Raw genomic sequence first — 19395 nt, forward strand, 5'->3', positions numbered from 1 at the left:
TTTGAGAAACAAAATTGCCCCGTGGCTCAGTGGCATAGCCGCGTGAGATGTTTCTCCACCCTCACGATGCGAGTTCAAGTCTTGATAGCAGCAGATTGAAGGCAGTTTTCAACGTTCAAAAAAAACCAAAGTGTAGGTATCAAACTTGTGACATTGTGGTTAAAGAGCGTAGAACTTGCCACCATGCTATCTTTGCCCATCCGTAAAATGTTTCGCATGCATTATATATAATAGAGTCCGGATCCCATAAGGGATCCCGCACGGTGTTACCGTGTGAGACTCTCTTTTTCCGAGCCAATTTTGACAATCCGAGCCAATTTCGACGATCCGAACCGCTCAAATTGATCAGAACGTGATTTAAGGATATCCAATAGAAATCAGCAAAAAAAATGATCGGGAAGGGCTTGATCCGAGCAGTTTTTTACTGAATTCTCACGGGTACTCTTAAAATCACGTTCTGCACACCTTGAACGGCTCATATCGTCGAACTTCGGGAAAGGGGATTCCCGCACTGTAAAACCGTAAGAAATCTCTTATGGGATCCGGACTGATATATAATATATTTTAAGTTTTTTGGCCCTATAATTGGGCAAAAAACAGGAGGCTAAGGCGGTCGCCTGGTGGGCCAATGTCCAGGTCCACGGCCGGCCCTGTGGGCAATGGTACTGGATCCAACCCCCGTCCGACCCACCTCCGTCCTTCCCATCCTCAAAATAGAACTCCCACACCACCGACCACTCCCAAACACACGACGACGACGACGACCTCTACCGCCGCCTCAAATACCTCCAGCGGCAGCGCGAATTCATCGACATTCAAGAGGAGTACGTCAAGGACGAGCTCAAGAACCTGAAGCGCGAGCACCTCCGCGCCCAGGAGGAGGTCAAGAGGATCCAGTCGGTGCCCCTAGTCATCGGCCAATTCATGGAGATGGTCGACCGGACCAATGGCATCGTCGGGTCCACCACCGGGTCCAACTACTACGTCTGGATCCTCAGCACCATCAACCGCGAGCTGCTGAAGCCCTCCGCCTCCGTGGCGCTGCACCGGCACTCCAACGCCCTCGTCGACATGTTGCTGTCCGAGGCCGACTCGAGCATCTCCCTCTTGAGCCCGTCGGAGAAGCCTGATGTTACCTATAATGTGAGATATTTGCTGTTGATATACTTTTGCATTATTGTAAATGTTCGTCTGAGCACTGGCAGACGCATAATTTGTGTGTAGCAGGAGCCTGAATTACTTGTATTTACATATTGATAATAAAAGAAATATATTATAAGTATATATTGCTAGTCTGAAGAAAAGACGTATATGTGCGTACCTACGGTATAAATTTTATACATGCAACCTAAAAAATGATCGATAGCTTGAAAGTTTGGGGATTTTTACCCCACATATAGAAATTTTAAGAAATTTTTCACTCAAAGGACTTGCAGGGGCTAATCCCATAGAATTTTTCCTAATTAACCTAAAAATCAGTATAATACACGAGAGTATTGGGAATTGTGCAGGGCCCAGGTCCCCCCTTGGGACCACTCCTGCATCTGAGTTAGATGGTTAATTTGAAGTTTAGTTGGTTTTGGAACTTGTGTTAATATGGCAGGACTGGACTTTGGGTTGGTTATGTAATCATGTGCATTTATGGTTTGACAGAACTAGTAGCCTTTTGATTGAGATAAGATTGGGTGCGAAGAAATATTTTAAAACCTTGAATTGAACAAGTGAAATAGATTAACCTTTATTTTGGAACCATGAGGAGCAGCCGTATGAGCTGAAAATCTCACCTTGTTCCCGGAGAATGAACCCTAGGAAACTAAAGTAGAAATTCCAAAAAATGGTTCAAATCATTTTATCAACATGGGTGTTCAATTGGAAAAATATAAATCGTTGAACAAACAATATGTGGAGCAATTAGGCATAAATTGACACCGACTCCTCAAAATTTGGTAACTTCAACTCGTAGTGAACTGGACGGAGTTGTTTTGTCCGGAATAGCAAAACGGTTGGATTGAAATGGGTTCTTTTCTAGCAACTACTGCTTTATATTGTGGATAATCGTAAAATATGGTTTCCGTTTTTGTTTAATTAGGCTGGATAAAGTTAAAAAAGTTCAGGAAGCTGTATGCTGTGATACATGGTCTCTTCTTGATCTATAAAGAATCTCCCACATATTCATGAAATGCTCTGTGGCGGCTCCTGAACAACATTTTACTAAAGATAATAAGAAGAATTGATAAGGTTATTATTGTTCTTGTCAACTTTTCAGAAGGTTATTATTAGCCCTTTTGTAATGGAAAATCTGGTTATGGAAGTTCATGCAACGTATCCCCTTTTGTGTTACTTCAGGCTTTGCTCTAGGTCCATTACTGAACTCATTATTTGTGAGGATAGCCACGTAGAGGTTCATGTTCACTTCTTGCATGTCTTGGTTGCTTATGAATGATGCTTGTAGATTAGGTTGGCTTAAGCTCGATATATTGATCTTAGCACCATGGCCTATTGCTTGGACAATATTTTCTGGTTCATATGTCTCTTTCACTTCCTTGACTGATTGTACTGAACGGTTAGGGTGATAGAAGAATTGTATGAAAATTGTAATCAGACAGCACAAGGAACTAAAGAAAGTGAGTTGGTTGTAATGAGTTGGTTGTTTTGGATGATACTTTCATCAGAGGTTCATGTCATGCTTTTGTATCTTCGTTCCCCATAAAAGATGGTTTTAGGATGAGGTTGGGTTAAGCTAGGTATATAAAAAAATTCAGAACTTAGCCCCATGGTCTTGCGGTTGGCATTATCTTCCAGCTCATATGCTCTCGTTCACTCACTGGCTGGTCATGCTAATGAAGAAGTGAATCTGATATATAGTCAGACAGCTGTCGCAACACTACTACCTGCAGCCACACTAATAGTGTAACTTGGTTTATGCGCAACACCAAGAGAGTTGTGTCGTGCTACGAACAAAACACGCATACAAATTGTAGCACGAAAAATAAAGAACATCACAAGAAGGAAGCACAACGCTATATGTGGTTCGGCAAGAATACCTATGTCTGTGGGTTACACTAGATTTAATTATATAATGAATGAAGAAGAGTAGTTAAAATGACATGACGGCTGCTTTGTTAGCAAACACTGCATAGGAGTATAAGGGACAAATTGCATATGGGTCTTGAGTCCAGGCTTCACAGAACCTAAAGTTCAAGGTGCGGTTGGGTTTCATCATGGAGTAAAGAATTGCTACCCTATAGTTTCCAAAGCAAACTAGGCCGTTTCGTTTTTAGATGAGGTTATGTTTGCAGCTATAACTTATTTCTTTTTACAATCTACGGTAGTCTCATTAGATCATTCAGATACACAGCTTATGATTAAATGCTTATTTCTTTCTGTTAGAACAAATTGTACTGCATTTATTGGCATATATAATTGTGCTTTTCAAACATCCCTTGAAAAGCAGTATGCATGACTCTCTCTCTCTCTCTCTCTCTCTCTCTCTCTCTCTCTCTCTCTCTCTCTCTCTCTCTCTCTCTCTCTCTCTCTCTCTCTCTCGTAGTTTGGTTCATTTATCAGCCCTAAATTCAACTTCAAGCACTCAGATTTACTCAAATAGTAGTCTATCATTGGAGTGTATTAGAAATTCTCTATCACTGTTGCATATACTGGATTAACTTCTTTTCATTTACTCTTATTTAGTTCTGGATATTTTATGAATGACATTAGGTCTTTCCCTTCCCACTATCTACCTTGCCAACTCAGCTTCTCAGGGGAAAGCTTTATAAGAGTTCTAAGTAAAGGGTTATCAAAAAAAAAAGAGTTCTAAGTAAAGATACAGTGTAATGATTAATTTTTGGTTTATCCTTTTTAAGCTTTATAAGAGGTTATTTATATATTGGCATATATAACCGTGCTTTTCAAACATCCCTTGAAAAGCAGTATGCATGACTCTCTCTCTCTCTCGATCGAGTAGTTTGGTTCATTTATCAGCCCTAAATTCAACTTCAAGCACTCAGATTTAGTCAAATAGTAGTATATCATTGGAGTGTATTAGAAATTCTCTATCACTGTTGCATATACTGGATTAACTTCTTCTTTTCATTTACTCTTATTTAGTTCTGGATATTTTATGAATGACATTAGGTCTTTCCCTTCCCACTATCTACCTTGCCAACTCAGCTTCTCAGGGGAAAGCTTTATAAGAGTTCTAAGTAAAGGGTTATCAAAAAAAAAAAGAGTTCTAAGTAAAGATACAGTGTAATGATTAATTTTTGGTTTATCCTTTTTAAGCTTTATAAGAGGTTATTTATATATTGGCATATATAACCGTGCTTTTCAAACATCCCTTGAAAAGCAGTATGCATGATTCTCTCTCTCTCTCTCTCTCTCTCTCTCTCTCTCTCTCTCTCTCTCTCTCTCTCTCTCTCTCTCTCTCTCTCTCTCTCTCTCTCTCTCGTAGTTTGGTTCGTTTATCAGCCCTGAACTCAACTTCAAGCACTCAAATTTACTCAAATAGCAGTCTATCATTGGAGTGTATTAGAAATTCTCTATCACTGTTATGTATACTGGATTAACTTCTTCTTTTCATTTACTCTTGTTTAGTTCTGGATTGTGCATACCGATGCTCTGGACTATCAATGAAGGAAGCATGGTAATATGCACAGAAATTGAATTGGGTCTCTAGGCTTACCCTCTCTGATGCCATTTGGCTTTGACTTAGGGGCATGGTTCTGCAGCAAAACAGGTATAGGAGAGCCATTATTTCAGTAGTATTCTGAGAGCAGCCACTTTGTGCATATTGCCAAAGGTTAGGTCTGTCTCTAATCTTCCCCCGCCCATACCCCCAATGATTGGGGACTACATGGGTTCTATTGTTGTTGTTCTGGATGTTTTATGAATGACATTAGGTCTTTCCCTTCCCACTATCTACCTTGCCAACTCAGCTTCTCAGGGGAAAGCTTTATAAGAGTTTTTAGTGAGGATACAGTCTAATGATTAATTTCTAGTTTGTCCTTTTTATGTTTGTTTTAACGCAGAAGTTGATTAATTGCAAATATCTGATCGGAAGATACTTCTTTTTGATGCTTGATCACAGCTTCTGCTAACTTTTTCATAATTTTCATTCATTGAGGTTGATTTGCAATTTGTTCTTTCAAGTGTTCGATCTAATTACAAAGTTGCAGTGTTTTGTTCTCACTAAAACTCTCTTTGAGTCAGGACATTGGAGGATGTGAAATTCAAAAGCAGGAAATTCGTGAAGCTGTTGAATTACCACTGACCCATCATGAACTATACAAGCAGATTGGTATAGATCCACCCCGGGGCATGTTGCTTTATGGTCCACCTGGTACAGGTAAAACCATGCTTGCCAAGGTTGTTGCTAACCACACCACAGCAGCATTCATAAGAGTGGTTGGTTCTGAGTTTGTCCAGAAGTATTTGGGTGAGGTATGCTTTGTGTTTATACTTCTTGCTTATGGTTGGGTTGGTCTAACTATCTTATGCTCAACTTTTTTTTGAAAGGCATCTTATGGTCAACTTGATCTTTAGGTGGTTCTTTATTTCCTCAGTGGTCGGTATGGTGCATGTCTATGCTCTCCTTTCTCATATACAAACTAATTTTTTGGTTGTTGTCCAGGGTCCCCGAATGGTCCGCGATGTTTTCCATCTTGCCAAAGAGAATGCCCCTGTTATTATTTTCATTGATGAGGTAGATGCTATTGCAACTGCTTGATTTGATGCACAAACTGGAGCTGATAGAGAAGTACAACGAATTCTTATGGAACTCCTAAATCAGGTATCATTGTTGTGAGATGGACGTTCACATGATTCATGATAAGTTTCTTCGAGTTGAAGCATCAAATCTATTATCTAGGAAAAAGAGAGAGAATTTGGAATTATAGCAATGGATAGAAGGGTTTTTCTGGTTCAGAATATTCAAACTGATGGTATTGTATTGGGAAGGAATAATGGCCATAGCTGCAGATGATATCTATATTTTTGCTGCATTGGATTATTCCATGTCATATTAAGTTGTGGAGGTTTGGATGCCTGACAAATGGATGGGTTCGACCAAACAGTGAATGTGAAGGTTATAATGGCAACTAACCGAGCGGACATTTTGGACCCAGCGCTTCTACACCCTGGTAGGCTTGATCAAAAGATTGAATTCCCTTTGCCTGATAGACGACAAAAGAGGCTTGTCTTCCAGTTCAGTTTTGTTTTGACGTTTCTCCTTATTAGCCCACCTGCATAGGCATTAGGCAAAGCATCTTAAAGTTTTCTCTCATTTGAGAACTGTAAGATGGAACTACAAACTACTTTGCTAGATTTGTAGTTTGTCTTAAATGGGTGGGACTCCCCCTCTTTCTCTCTCCCCCGAGGATCTTGCTAGACTTTGCTATCAATTTACATTGATTATTGGTTGTTCCTAAATAGGTTTGCACTGCTAAGATGAACTTGGGTGATGAGGTTGACTGGGAGGACTACGTGTCTCAACCTGATAAAATAAGTGCTGCTGAGGTTAGTTGATTGCTGCCACTTAAATCTGCTGATATTTGGTTAAAAGTACCTTGATATTGGGGTTGTGATTTCCTTTCCTTTTTCTGTTTCTTATGACATGCTCTAGACTCGTGTTATGCTGTGGGGAGGAATACATGTACTTGTGTGTTTTGGCTGCATTGTTCTTTGGTGCGTCTGCCTGTGCAGAAGCATGTCAATCCATGTGTCGATATGCTAGAGTCTGTAGTTTTTAGTTTTGATTACATTTTCAAATGTTTATCTTGGGTTTGTTTACAACTTACCTGATAAAAAAAGCAGCCAAAAATCAGGAAGATAATAGTTCCATGGTTTGTAATTTAGCTTGTCATACATCCATCACACAATCATGGGTGGAATATCTTATAGTTTCAACCCATTACTATCTGCAGCTATGTTGTGTGCTTTCAAATTTGCTTTCTTTTTTTAGCTAGAGGTTCTGAGAGAGTCATTTTCTGCACATTTGTACTAGAACTGTTGCTTCTTGTGCGTCAATTCTTCTTGTCTCAACTATGCGAATCTAAGCTGTTGAATATTTTTCATGTCTGCAGATAGCAGCTATATGTCAAGAAGCAGGAATGCATGCTGTCCGCAAGAACCGTTATGTAATACTTCCCAAGGACTTTGAGAAGGGTAACAGGACAAACGTTAAGAAGCTGGATACTGATTTCGACTTCTTCAAGTGATTAGAAAATAGGAACATGACAATCTGAACAGATTCTTATACTAATGAGATTGCGTGTCCCCCGGTAATTTATGTCGATATTGCTCTGGATGAATGTTTATTCTGTATTTTACAGAGTTATTGTTCTCCTATGAAATAGACATCAACATTTTCTTGGATTTATTCATCGGGATGTTACCCTTTAGAACTCAGTTAACGTACTATTCTCTTCTGTTAATTCGCTGCTGTAATACTTTTAGGTGAACATGGTTATAGAGTGGGGAGATAAAAGACTAGGTAAACTTCAACCAGTGATAACTGTGATATGTGCCACTCCTTCATAAATGTTGAGTGCATCTATAATCGATATAGACTTTTTTTCAGTTTTTTTTTTCGGGCAGAAAATCATCCTAATTATATTATTACGAAAAAAAGATTACAACTAGAACAATAAAATACAAAAAAGTCACATGAAATTAGCGTGGATGTTGGACCTAGATGTGGCAATCTCAACTCATATTTTTTAACATGCTCAAATCCGTCCACTTGTTACCCAATCCAATCCGTCCATATTGTATAATGAGTTGGTATTGGTTGAAAATGGGTTGGACTTAAAAGACCCACACTCTCATATTTTTCTACTATTTTTCTTCCTCGTCGCCCCCGCATTTTCTGTTTTGGCTCTTGTTTAAACAGTCAACCTGTGAAAAATGATGCTGAGAACCCCACACTCGAAATGGATTACATATTTTGCCGATCAAAATATCCGAATCCCTAATATTTTTATTAGAAAGTATGTTTGATTGGTAGGGCCCACCTTGGTAAAGATGATCTGAACCACTCATACAAAATTAGCTTAATAGGATATCGGTTAGGGCTTTTTCTTAAATATGCATACCTTTTTTTTTTAGCTTAATAGGATATCAGTAACAACTTTAAAATAAACGGCTTTAATCGGATTCCTAATTTCGTGGTCTTGAACACGGGATAAAATTATTTTACAAAAACTCAAATTGATCGGACATTGATAGCTAATTTTTTGAACTGAAAGGTCAAATTTATTGAAAATCGTACCGAGAAAATTTGAGACCCCAAAACAAACAAGACCGATACTACCATACATTTGGCTTTGAGTTTCCGACCATTAATTCTTACGCAATGTTTGGAATATTGTCTCAAAAACCTTTCTTCTATCTATCTAATTCTCTTAATCTTAAAGAAAACGAAGAATCAAATTGCGGCAAAAAATTTTACAACGTTATGAACGAGGGGTTATTCCGTGGGGGGAAAAAAAGAAAGAACGAGGGGTTATTATTCCGTGGGGGGAAAAAAAGAAAGAACGAGGGGTTATTCTAAATTATATTTGAAAATGGGAGAAAATAAAAACGGGTCGGGTTTAGTTGGGTTGGTTGAGAAAATGAAAAATTGGCTTATATAGCCGAAAGACCCCACGGAGTTTTGCCCATTGTGAATGTGTTTCAACCCATATCGGGGGAAGACAGTAGAGAAGGAAAAGAAGGAAGGGAGAAACGAGGATGGGGGAGAAGAGAAAAGGAGGGAGGGGGAGGGGGGGGAAGGAAACGGGTCGGGTCGGGGGTTTGGGTTTGACTTGACACATATTCGACCTGACCCATTGCAACCCGTTTACTATTTGACTCATATTTGACCCTCCCATATTTGACCCGTGACCCATTTCAATACGCCCAGACCCATCCATTTGCCCCTTCTAGCTGGACCCATCAGTCACTATTAAAATTTCAAAACTATCGTGTCCGCTCTCCTCTCCCATCCGTTCCATTCATTTATCTTTAATACTAGAAAGCCAAATAAGGAAAACACAATATGAACTAGTTATGAGATTCAAAAGATGCCAGCTGTGGGGGTTCGATTTAGGAGGGACCTTGGCCTGAGTTAGTGTTCCTCTTCAGCTACTCTGTTCCTCCGCCTCTGAACCTGCAACAAGTCACTAAGGCTGGAATAGCCTAGTGACCCTCCGACGATCAAGTTAGATGTAGGGAGAGATGTTTTAGGTCTAGGGTTAGGGAAAGATGGCATACCTCTCAAAGATGAATATCCCTTTGTATTTATAGACCTAGGCTTACTTGGCCTCCAAGCTAGCGCTTAGAGGTCACGCTCAGGTAACCGCCTCGAGTGACATCATAGATGACGCACCGAATAAGACGGTTACGAAGCACATGACCAGACCTGGCCCTCATGATCCTTTCCGCCACGCGTCGCTCTTGGTCCCCTCTTGCTATGCAACATTCTTCCAAGAGGCTTTAACGGAATGCACACTTCGGTATTTAACCGAAGCGTAAACAGGAGACTCGATACCAACCGAGTAAACAGAAGGATATACACAGGCCTGTGCTGATATGAAGCCTCGGTTAATGGTGGTCCGGTTATATTACCGAGGCCATGACCGAAGCCTCCACACCGGCCAACAAAATTAGATACTATATATCTTCCTTCCAAAAATAGCACAAGCCTCACTTTTAATTGTTTTTAACTTTTTAGAAGTCCTAATAAAAAAAAAAGCCCACCATCTACAGAAGTTGATTTCAAATTAAGTGTCAAATTTTTTAAAATCATTAATTTCCTGGTAAAATTTTAAATGGTCCATATTAAATTTACGGGTCAAATTTTTGAAAATCATTTCCTAAAATTATCTGCCAAACATCGATCGTATTCACAAAAGTGCAAAAGGTTAAGAAAGAGACTTGTATGTATGTGTTCACAGAATTAAGTTGAATTGTTATCATGTGTTCACTGCCATGCTAGTATAATATTGTAGACGATTTTCTCACTTAAGCAATAGCTGTCAGATTCATTTGCTGAGGTTTGTTTTTTTTTATTTCAGCTTAAGTTTTCATAAAACTCAACATTATCCGGCCCCCACCCCACTCAACGGCTTGCATGCAGAATACGCAGTAGTAATCAAAATCAAAATAATTAAGGGGTACTGTAACATCCGATCGCTATATATTCCATCCCTATCATCCATCGAACCCGCCCGCATTTTTCCTCCTTTTGCGGGCGGGATTATTACCGAACTCGATCCCGAATATATTAGTATTTTTCTTTTTCCTATAAGATTGATTAGGTACGATGATGAAGCCAGCTAGCGTAGATTGCATTTTGTAGTTGGTTAATTTGTATCCATAAAAAATATAGTAGTTTGTTGTAGTTATACTATTTAATAGTGCAAAACGTAAAGAATTCGTCTCCCATACATTATACAAACACAACGCTTGTGTATACTAAGCAATTAGTGTAGTCGCTCTCTCTCTCTCTCTCGACCAAAAAGTAGAAAAATATCAAAGAAAAAAAATTCATGTCACCCGGCCTCTAGGGTATAGGTTACTTATTAACTAAATTATTTTCTACATATAAAAAAAAAAAATCCTTCCGTGATTGCTGTTTCGATAGGACACTTTAACAAATCTGCATCATACTAACGTAATAGTCATGCTTGTTGTTAAATGTAAACATAATATGCCGTCCGCTAGTGAACGGCAAAATTGACCCTGTCGAATTTTAGTCGGTCTCTTGAGTCGGATACAAAGTTATAAAATAAAATGCAAACACAAAATAATAAGATTGCCTAACTTAATTCAAGATAAACATTTGAATGCAGAAATACGATCGATGACTTGTTCCATTTATTTATTTATTTTATCCGCTATGACTTGTTCCATAGTTAATGATTTCCAAAAGATAACTACTCCTATTTGCTGCTCCGATGAAATAGTTCCGATTTTATAATTTGAACTCTCTTTTTATCGTGGATAACTGAATTAAGGAGTCAATTTTTATGGAAATACCTATTGTTTCGAAATACCATCCTTAACTTCATAATACCCTGATTTAAAGTCGAATCCTATGTGACGATTGCTTAATTACCGGCTCTTATTTTTTGGCAGCTGATTTTGTCACTCCCCTATTTGTTAACACTAATCCCCTTCTTGTTTTATTAGATGAATTTACTAAAATACCCTTACACTTTATGATACCAAATAAAGTGCAAGGGTGTGTTAGTAAATTCATCTAATAAAACAGGAAGGGGAGTTACAAAATCAACTGCCTATTTTTTTAAGTACTTATTTTCCACTTTATGAGACAGGTAATTCTCTCACAATACATCACCTTTAATTTAAAACAAAAGTACTTATTTGAAAAAAAATTGTACTTATTTTAGTTAGGAGAAATGAATATATTAAAAGAAGATGTGATTTAGGCACGAATAACATTTTTAAGTAAATACTTAACAATAATAATATACAATGCTTTTCACCAACAAAACCTCCAAAAAATTAAGTGCTCCATCTAACAGGTCTGTGTTCTGCACTAACACTTAAGAAACAAAAGAAGAAATTAAACAGCTAAAATCACCAAAAAGAAGAAAAGAGTGTTTTTACCTTGTACTATAGGGTGAGTTCATGTTATTTAGTATTGACTAAACGGTATTTTCAGTATTTTGGATATTTAGTTTAAAAATACCCATTATTCAAAACAACTTATTTCTCTTAACTACATGGCATTTGGTATTTTTAGTAAAAATAAGTGCATTTTGGTGTCAGTCTGAAAGACAAAAAATATAGCGTGAACTCACACTGCATAGGAGCATTTTATATACAGTCGAAAAAGAAGGGTTATTTTCTTATCATCAATCTTCTTTTGTTGACCGGATATTATTAGGCTGCTGATTTTGCCACTCCCTTTTTTGTTAATATCACTCCCTACAAGTGTAAAATACACTTGCAGAGGAGTAGCGTTAACAAAAAAGAAAGTGGTAAAATCATTTCCCTATTATTATTGTCTATTAAAAATGGAAAATTGGCTCACAACCTTCAAGCCTTATGTTTATATAATCCCATCCTCCGTTAGTCGGTTACCCGGCCATGGCCGCCCTATATAGTACTCCGTAGTATTTATTCCAGCCTAAGTTTACATTCCAGCCTAGTTGGTTCTGTTTTACACTGACTAATAGTATAAAGTTGAAGTATTCCAAAAGCACGTTTCCAAGCGCGTAATCCCATTAACAAACAGCTCTCCCCCAACTATTGCCCAATGCCTACCTACCGTCATGCCAGCTGAGAGAGAGAGAGAGAGAGAGAGAGAGAGAGAGAGATTTTGCACCATTTCATGAAAGAGTACAAGAAAACCCATTTCATGAAAGTCAAAGGACGCGTACCCCCCAGACCCCATCCCCATGAACATTGGGTAAAGTTGCTTAATTATCGCCTTGTTATCCCATTACAGCAAGCAACAGACAGCCAGCATTTTGCACCATTTATACAGTAATAAAACAGAAAGAGAAAAACTTATTCACAGAAAAGCCGTGAATAAGTTTTATGGCGCTCAATCTCAACCGTCCAGAAGTATTTTGGACGATCCGGATTAAAAACAATCTATTAATAGTAGGCCATCCAAAACTATTTTGGAGGATCCGAATTAAAAACAATCTATTAATTACAGTTAATAGATTGTTTTTAATCCGGATCGTCCAAAATACTTTTGGACAGCCGAGATTGCACGGATGCTCCACTGTGAATAAGTTTCCCTCTAGAAAGAGAAAACCCAGATGAAAATACTCTCATATCCTGGTATTGAGTACAACAAATCATTGCACAATTTATCTTTGGTACAACTTAAGGAATGCTACGGATTTGATCAAAACATATTATTAAGTAAACGAATCAAGAGGAAAAACAGAAAGAAAATTACTTCAGTGGTTAACCAACAATTCAAAGCACATTGCTTACTCAAAATCAGCATCCAGCAGCAAATCCCAAGGGTTCGATCTCAACGTCCTTTAGGATTCATAATCTGTGAAAACACAGCACTTGGGGTCAACCCATCAGAATCTTCACTAGCTAGACTCCGGCCACCTATGCTCATCGACATCCCACTGCTTTTTGAATCTGTGACATTACCATCGAAACCAGGAGACGCGTTCAGATCCTTCTTTCCTTCAACAGTGGATACATCAAACCCATCTTCAATTTCTAGTCCACCGAATCCATTTCCATTCTGCTCTGCACTCTCCTGCAATTGTAGAGCAAATTCAAGGTTCCACAGCACATCACCCATTGATGGTCTGTCAATTCCCTGATCCGCCACACACTTCATCGCTGTGTCAGCAATCTTTTTGAAACACTCAGGAGCAATCTTCCCTTTCAGATATGGATCAAGAATATGATCAAGAATACCCTTCTTCTGGCAATGTGAAGCCCACTCTGCCAAACTCACCTGCTCTTTTGGAAGCGTTGGGTTCAAAGCAGGCCTAGCACACAATATCTCAAAGAGCACTACTCCAAAAGAGTAAACATCAGATTTTTCGGTCAGCTGCTGCCTCCTGTAATACTCTGGATCCAAGTACCCAAAACTACCCTTCACAACTGTGCTAACATGAGTGTTATCCAATGTAGGACCCGTTTTTGACAAGCCAAAATCAGAAACCTTTGCCACCCATTTCTCATCTAAAAGGATGTTTGTTGTCTTAACATCGCGGTGGATAATAGTGTGCTTTGCACCAGTGTGGAGATAGTGTAAACCGCGAGCAGCGCCAATGCATATCTCAAGTCTCTGCTTCCATGGCAACGGGGCCTTACTAGTCTTGTATAAATGCTCCCTTAGGGTTCCATGAGCCATGTAATCGTAGACAAGGATCATTTCACAGTTCTCTTCGCAATAACCAATTAGCGAAACAAGGTGACGGTGTCGAAGCTTTGACAGCATTTCTATCTCTGTTTGGAATTCATGCACACCTTGCTCAGAGAGGGGGTTTCCTCGCTTAATTGCAACCTTAGTTATTCCACCATCAATTTCTCCCTTGTAAACTTTGCCAAAACCTCCCACCCCAAGGAGTAGAGAATCATCGAAATCGTTGGTAGCAGACTTGATTTCAGCAAATGAAAAGTGGCGACAAAGGTTTGAAGGGAGGGAGGACGTGTAGCTTCCTGTGGCGTTTGACTTTCCAGAGCTCGTAGAGTGTGAATTGCCATATAAAGAAAGTGGGAGCCACCCGGATGGTCCATCACTTGGATTTGAGTCCTTCTTCCCCTGCCTCCGACGGCGAGAAACAATACAAACCATTAAACCAACAAGAACCAATGCAGCAATACCGCCACCAATGCTTCCACCAATGATTGCTTCGTGCTTCTTAAATTGACTTGAACCGGACGGATTAGCCAATGATGGGTCAATTGTGTCTTGTGTTGGAGCTGGGACTGGATTAGGACCGCCAAGATTTCCAGAGCTATCGTTTACTTTGAATATCTCCACTCCATTCAAGATTGCATCGTAGTACTGGGGCTTCACAGCAACGTCTGGATGAAGCTCAAGCCAAAGATCTTGCTGTGGGGCCCCAGTGGGAACCCAGACCAAGTAATCTTGATAAGTTGGAACTCCATTGTTGTGTGCCCAGGCAATCACGTCTGCCCCACTCTGAGCAGTTTGATTATAAAGGTAGATATTAAACACCCTTTGGTTAATTTTTGTGATATTTTGGTCAAGCTCACAGAAATGCAGTCTCACAAAGTAATAAAACCCTGAGTCAACCGTGAATATCCAAGTCAGATTATAGTTCTGGTTGATGTTAGAGTCTGGACCCATTGATCTAGCAGTATCATAGACTTCAACTGGTGCGATGTAAGTGGGCATGCCCGAAGGATACACAATTGTCATGTTTGGACTTGAGGTTATTGTAACCCCAAACGCTGCCGCAAATATGTACAGAGAATCATCACTCCAGGACCTAAACAAGCCCGTATCAGCGGAGGGGGAAATGTCATTTCCGCCCACATTCAGCCGGTAAACATTTTCAAGAGCTGTACTGTTGTCTATGTAGAATGCCACAGATTCCCCAAGGGGAATGGTAATCCCACCTTCAGTATTATACATGTCAGGCATCGAAACTATCTCGATCCCATTCACAAAAGCATAGGAATTTGAAGTACCAGAGGAAGGTATGAAGGTTATGTTCAAGGTTTGATTGGGCACATTGACAGAATACTCCTTCTCGATAAAATCATAGTTTAGGGCTTGAGCTGTTTGGGATGCACTGAAGTTCTTGAGAAGGGTGTATGGCCCCACAGTAACAGAGAAGATGGCGTTTGACGCGTTAAGACCCGAGTAAGAAGCAGGATAAAAGTACAGACGGACAAATTTACGACCAGAAGCTACCTGAAAACTATAGGTAAAATCGGATTGGAAAATCCTAGCAGTCATGTAAGGGACTGTAGGAACAGAAGGGGCTTGGGTAGCAGCAGTAGAAAAAAATGAACTCCCAACTGCAGAAAAAATGTTTGACTTTGACCCAATTTCTGAAGTCCATTGGCGATTATCAGTATCATTAGCTTGCGAAGAAGCCCCGCAGTTAAGTAGAATATCTACAGCTGGAACATAATTTGCAGCTGAAACTAAATGCACCACAGAGGCTAAGAAGAGAACGCCGAAGACTGAGAACTGATAACACCCATCCGTGTTCCTCATTGGAGGAGTATATGCCGAGAATTCCCTGAAAAATTGTGCCCAAAAATCGTTGGTTTGTTCTGTGTTGACCCAGATAATCAAATACAAGTATTTCAATTGCTAACTCTATGTATAATTATGTAAGTTTATAGCTGTACATGTGCGTTAAAAAAAATGGAAAATTACAAAACCCAATCAAATTAAATCAGTAAAACAGAAACAACATTTAGAAGAAAGAATCCCTGTTCAAGCTCAACACTGGCGAGAAACAACAGAAGATCTGAGCACGGCCATCCCTGACATTTTGGGGGCCCTAAGCGAACTTCAAGGTTGGGGCCCCTTACATACTTTTACAAGCAAACAAAATAAACAATAAATCAATTTGAAATAAGGAAAACTTATAATCAGGTAGATTAAGTTTTCGAAAGGATTGATCATTACAAGAATGCAAAGTATCACTTAAATATGAATTTTCTTACATCTTCAGCGACAAAATAGTAATTGCGCTACATAATGGGATTTTGTGTTATATACCTAGTATAACAACCTATGAAGCACGGGTACTTCGAAAATGTCGCCGTACCCGTACCGGGTACGGGTACGGGTACGGCAAAAACGTACCCGGTACGGCAAAATTATGTCGGGTACTTTTGGTAATTTTGGGTACGGCACGGGTACGGCAAGGGTACGGGACGGGTACGGCAAGGGTACGTTTTAGCCCAAAATGAAATTTTTTCAAAATTTCTGGGATTTTTTTGTAAATAATTATAAAATGTGAGTTTATTATGTAATTTATTTGTCATTTATAAACACCTCTCTCTCTCTTTGTCCCTCTCTCTCTCCATCTCTCTTCTCTTCGTCTCTCTCTGTATATTTTTTTTATCGATCGGAATAATCTCTCTCTTTGTATATATGTACGAATGTATGCATGTGTAATGTATATGTATATATGTATCGGAAATTCTGAATACTAATAGATATGCAGTAGATATGCATATTTTGTACTGATTTTGCTTTTTGTTGGTAAAATGGGTTTATATTTCATTTTATGCAATAAAAAATAGAAAAACATTATATATATATATATATATATATGTCGTACCCCGCCGTACCCGTACCCTACTTTTTTGGGGTTTTGCCGTTTCCCGTCCCCGTACCCGTACCGCGTACCGGTACCCGTGCTCCATAGATAACAACCTATGAAATGGGGCCCTAATTTAAAAAGAACATTGGGGGCCCGAGGCGCTCGTCTTCCCTGAGGGAAGGCCCTGCCCTGGATCTGAGGCTCTTAAATAGTCAAATTTAACATCTAAATCTAAATGTATCAGCTTAAATCTCAAAAGTTAAAGCAGAAAAACAAAACCTAAGCATAAAAAAGCAGAGTTTGTAACGGTTCAGAATGATCGAAGCTTCAAGATCCACCGAAAAGAGCTAGCTCGATATCTCAAGGCTATGAACTGAAAATCAGCAATGAACAAAGTAATTACCTTGAGCAGAAATACGAAGAGATCAAATTGAAATGAAGGAACTCCGAATCAAGCCAGCTTTTCTACATAACCGTAGCGCAACGAAACCGAAATTAAGCTAAGAATCTGAAGAGACGAGACTCTAGGGTTTGAAAATCAGGCGACAAATAGAAGAAGATGGAGAGAGAGAGAGAGAGAGAGAGAGAGAGAGAGAGAGAGAGAGAGAGAGCTGGCTGGTATTGCACACACTACTGTAATTTAGGTGTCGGAGTGGTTAACATTAGTTAAGAAACAATCCCGTCGGTTTACTTACTACTCATGTTTAGCCAGTTGACCAAGTTGTGGGGGTGTTCCTAAATACACACCACTTTCATCTCACAACCCCCAGAAGGTTATCTCTTCTTTTTAACCACTATATAAGACATAATTTTTGAAAGAGGAGTGCTAACTGCTAAGGGTCCGTTTGAAACTTGTACAAAGGAAAAGAAAAGAAGGGTTGAGAAAAAAGAGAGGGAGGAAAACGTTGAAGAAAATACGTAGTACTCCTATATTATTGTGCTTAAAACTTGATTTTTTTATTCTCCTCTCACTTTTAATTTTCTCTGAACCAAACAAGTGGAGGGAATTTTTTTTTAAATTCTCCTTTCCTTTTCTTTCTTTTTCCCATGTTCCAAACAAAGTCTAAGATACAACAACATGCACAACTTTTTACACAAAGATGCTTAATTAAAAATAACAAAAATGCTACAACCAGGAGCGGCTCCGTATTCATTCGACGGGGTTCAAGTGGCCTCCTCGACTCGAAATTTACATATAATTTGATTTTTCTTTCATACTTTTTCATACTGTCGGCATTGAATTATTCATGAGTAGTCAAAGTAAAAAAAAATACCCCTTAAATTTGTGAGTATGTGGATAACATAACTCAACAAAACAAAATAAATTAAGCACAACTCATTTTCAATCATAATAAAAAAAATCATTTATATAGAGTTTCCTATAAAAAAAATCTTTATACCACTGAACTAAAATTCTGGAGCCGCCGTTGGCTACAATCACACCCAAATTTCACTCTTATTTACACACTCATACACAAGCTTGTGGGTGTATAAATGGGTGTGTGCTTGGGGAGAAACTTTTATGTGTGCCGGGGATACCAAGGGTGTTGGTATACCGTCCGGTCCGTTTTCAATTTTTCGGTCATTTTTCGATCATATTTGGATAATCGGCTCCGTTCGTTTTGGAGAATTCCGCGAGAACTTTAATCATCCCAAAAATCGTGTTCATTGGATTTTAGTAGATACATGATTGGCACATGTAAAAATTGCAAAAAACAAAATTGGGTTCCGATTCAATGTGTTTCTAATCTTTGTTTTGGTCTTCTTCAATTTTCACGTGTGCCGATCATGTATCTACTAAAGTTCGATGAATATGATTTTTGGTACGATTAAAGTTTTCGCCAAACTTTACAAAATGAACGGAGCCGATATGATTATCCAAGTTTGATCGGGAAATGGCCAAAAAATTAGAAACAGATCGGAGGGGATACCAACACCCTTAGTATTCCCGGTATACATAAAATTTCTCGTGGTTGGGTGTAATTGTAGACTTACCGTAAAAACTAATAATTCATCTAGTTGCCAATAAGGAATACTATGACATAGCTAGGCATGCATGTTGTGTCAAATGTTGTAGGCCAGGAGTACATGTTATTGTGTTCGTGCACTTTCCCTTTCTAAAAATGGGAAATCATGATCGATCTTTTTTAGTACTCCTACATGCAACCATCTAATTAAGCTTACCAACTAATTAAACCTTTTTTCTTCATCGATCCCTCTTGCCTTTTTTTGTCATTACCCCCTCTCCAGCATCTAGATCTCTCGTGGTCGGATCCCGGAGCAGCAGCTTAATTCCATGGTTGCAAACACATTCTCCTTAGAGACTTATTACTAATTTAATACCTTGTTCCATATTAATTAAAGACTACGCACATACATTAATTGGTTATCTTCTTCAAATATATATTACTATATATTATAAGTAGAAGCGATATGATGATTCTAATTAATTTTCATTTTCTTTGCTAGCCTTTCTGGTGAGCTCTTGCGGTTATTATATTATGGTTACCTAGCTAGGAGACGTTTGCACAATCTCATGATCATTTTTTAGAGATCTGAAAATGAAAGAGACTTCAACGATCGAGACTATTGTGACCATATACACTCACTAAGGAATGCCTTCTGTGTCGGTGACTCTAAAGCT

General features: G+C 38.9%; 2 protein-coding genes, 1 non-coding gene and 1 pseudogene across 3 annotated transcripts in view; 2 read left to right on the plus strand and 2 right to left on the minus strand.

Annotated features, from left to right (window-relative positions):
- The window catches only part of LOC131323202 (NADH dehydrogenase [ubiquinone] 1 alpha subcomplex subunit 1), a 92379-nt gene extending 86014 nt beyond the window's left edge, over positions 1–6365 (minus strand). Inside the window, exon 1 of the mRNA XM_058354893.1 lies at positions 6359–6365. The gene's annotated coding sequence lies outside the window, so the exon portion shown is untranslated. The remainder of the gene's footprint in view (positions 1–6358) is intronic.
- LOC131323203 (26S proteasome regulatory subunit 6B homolog) lies at positions 660–7404 on the plus strand (annotated as a pseudogene).
- Positions 4627–4734, plus strand: LOC131324934 (small nucleolar RNA snoR100). Its single transcript, XR_009199517.1, has one exon. It is a non-coding gene; the product is annotated as a small nucleolar RNA snoR100 (small nucleolar RNA).
- A 5373-nt stretch (positions 7405–12777) lies between the features above and the next one.
- Positions 12778–17424, minus strand: LOC131322259 (receptor-like protein kinase FERONIA). Its single transcript, XM_058353504.1, has 2 exons — positions 17155–17424; positions 12778–15713 (listed from the first exon to the last, which is right to left on the minus strand). The coding sequence occupies exon 2, from the start codon at positions 15686–15688 to the stop codon at positions 12998–13000; it is 2691 nt and encodes an 896-aa protein (XP_058209487.1). The 5' UTR covers positions 15689–15713; positions 17155–17424; the 3' UTR covers positions 12778–12997.
- Between the last annotated feature and the right edge of the window lie 1971 nt (positions 17425–19395).

The sequence above is a fragment of the Rhododendron vialii genome, chromosome 4a (genome assembly GCF_030253575.1).
Source record: "Rhododendron vialii isolate Sample 1 chromosome 4a, ASM3025357v1".
NCBI lineage: Eukaryota > Viridiplantae > Streptophyta > Magnoliopsida > Ericales > Ericaceae > Rhododendron > Rhododendron vialii.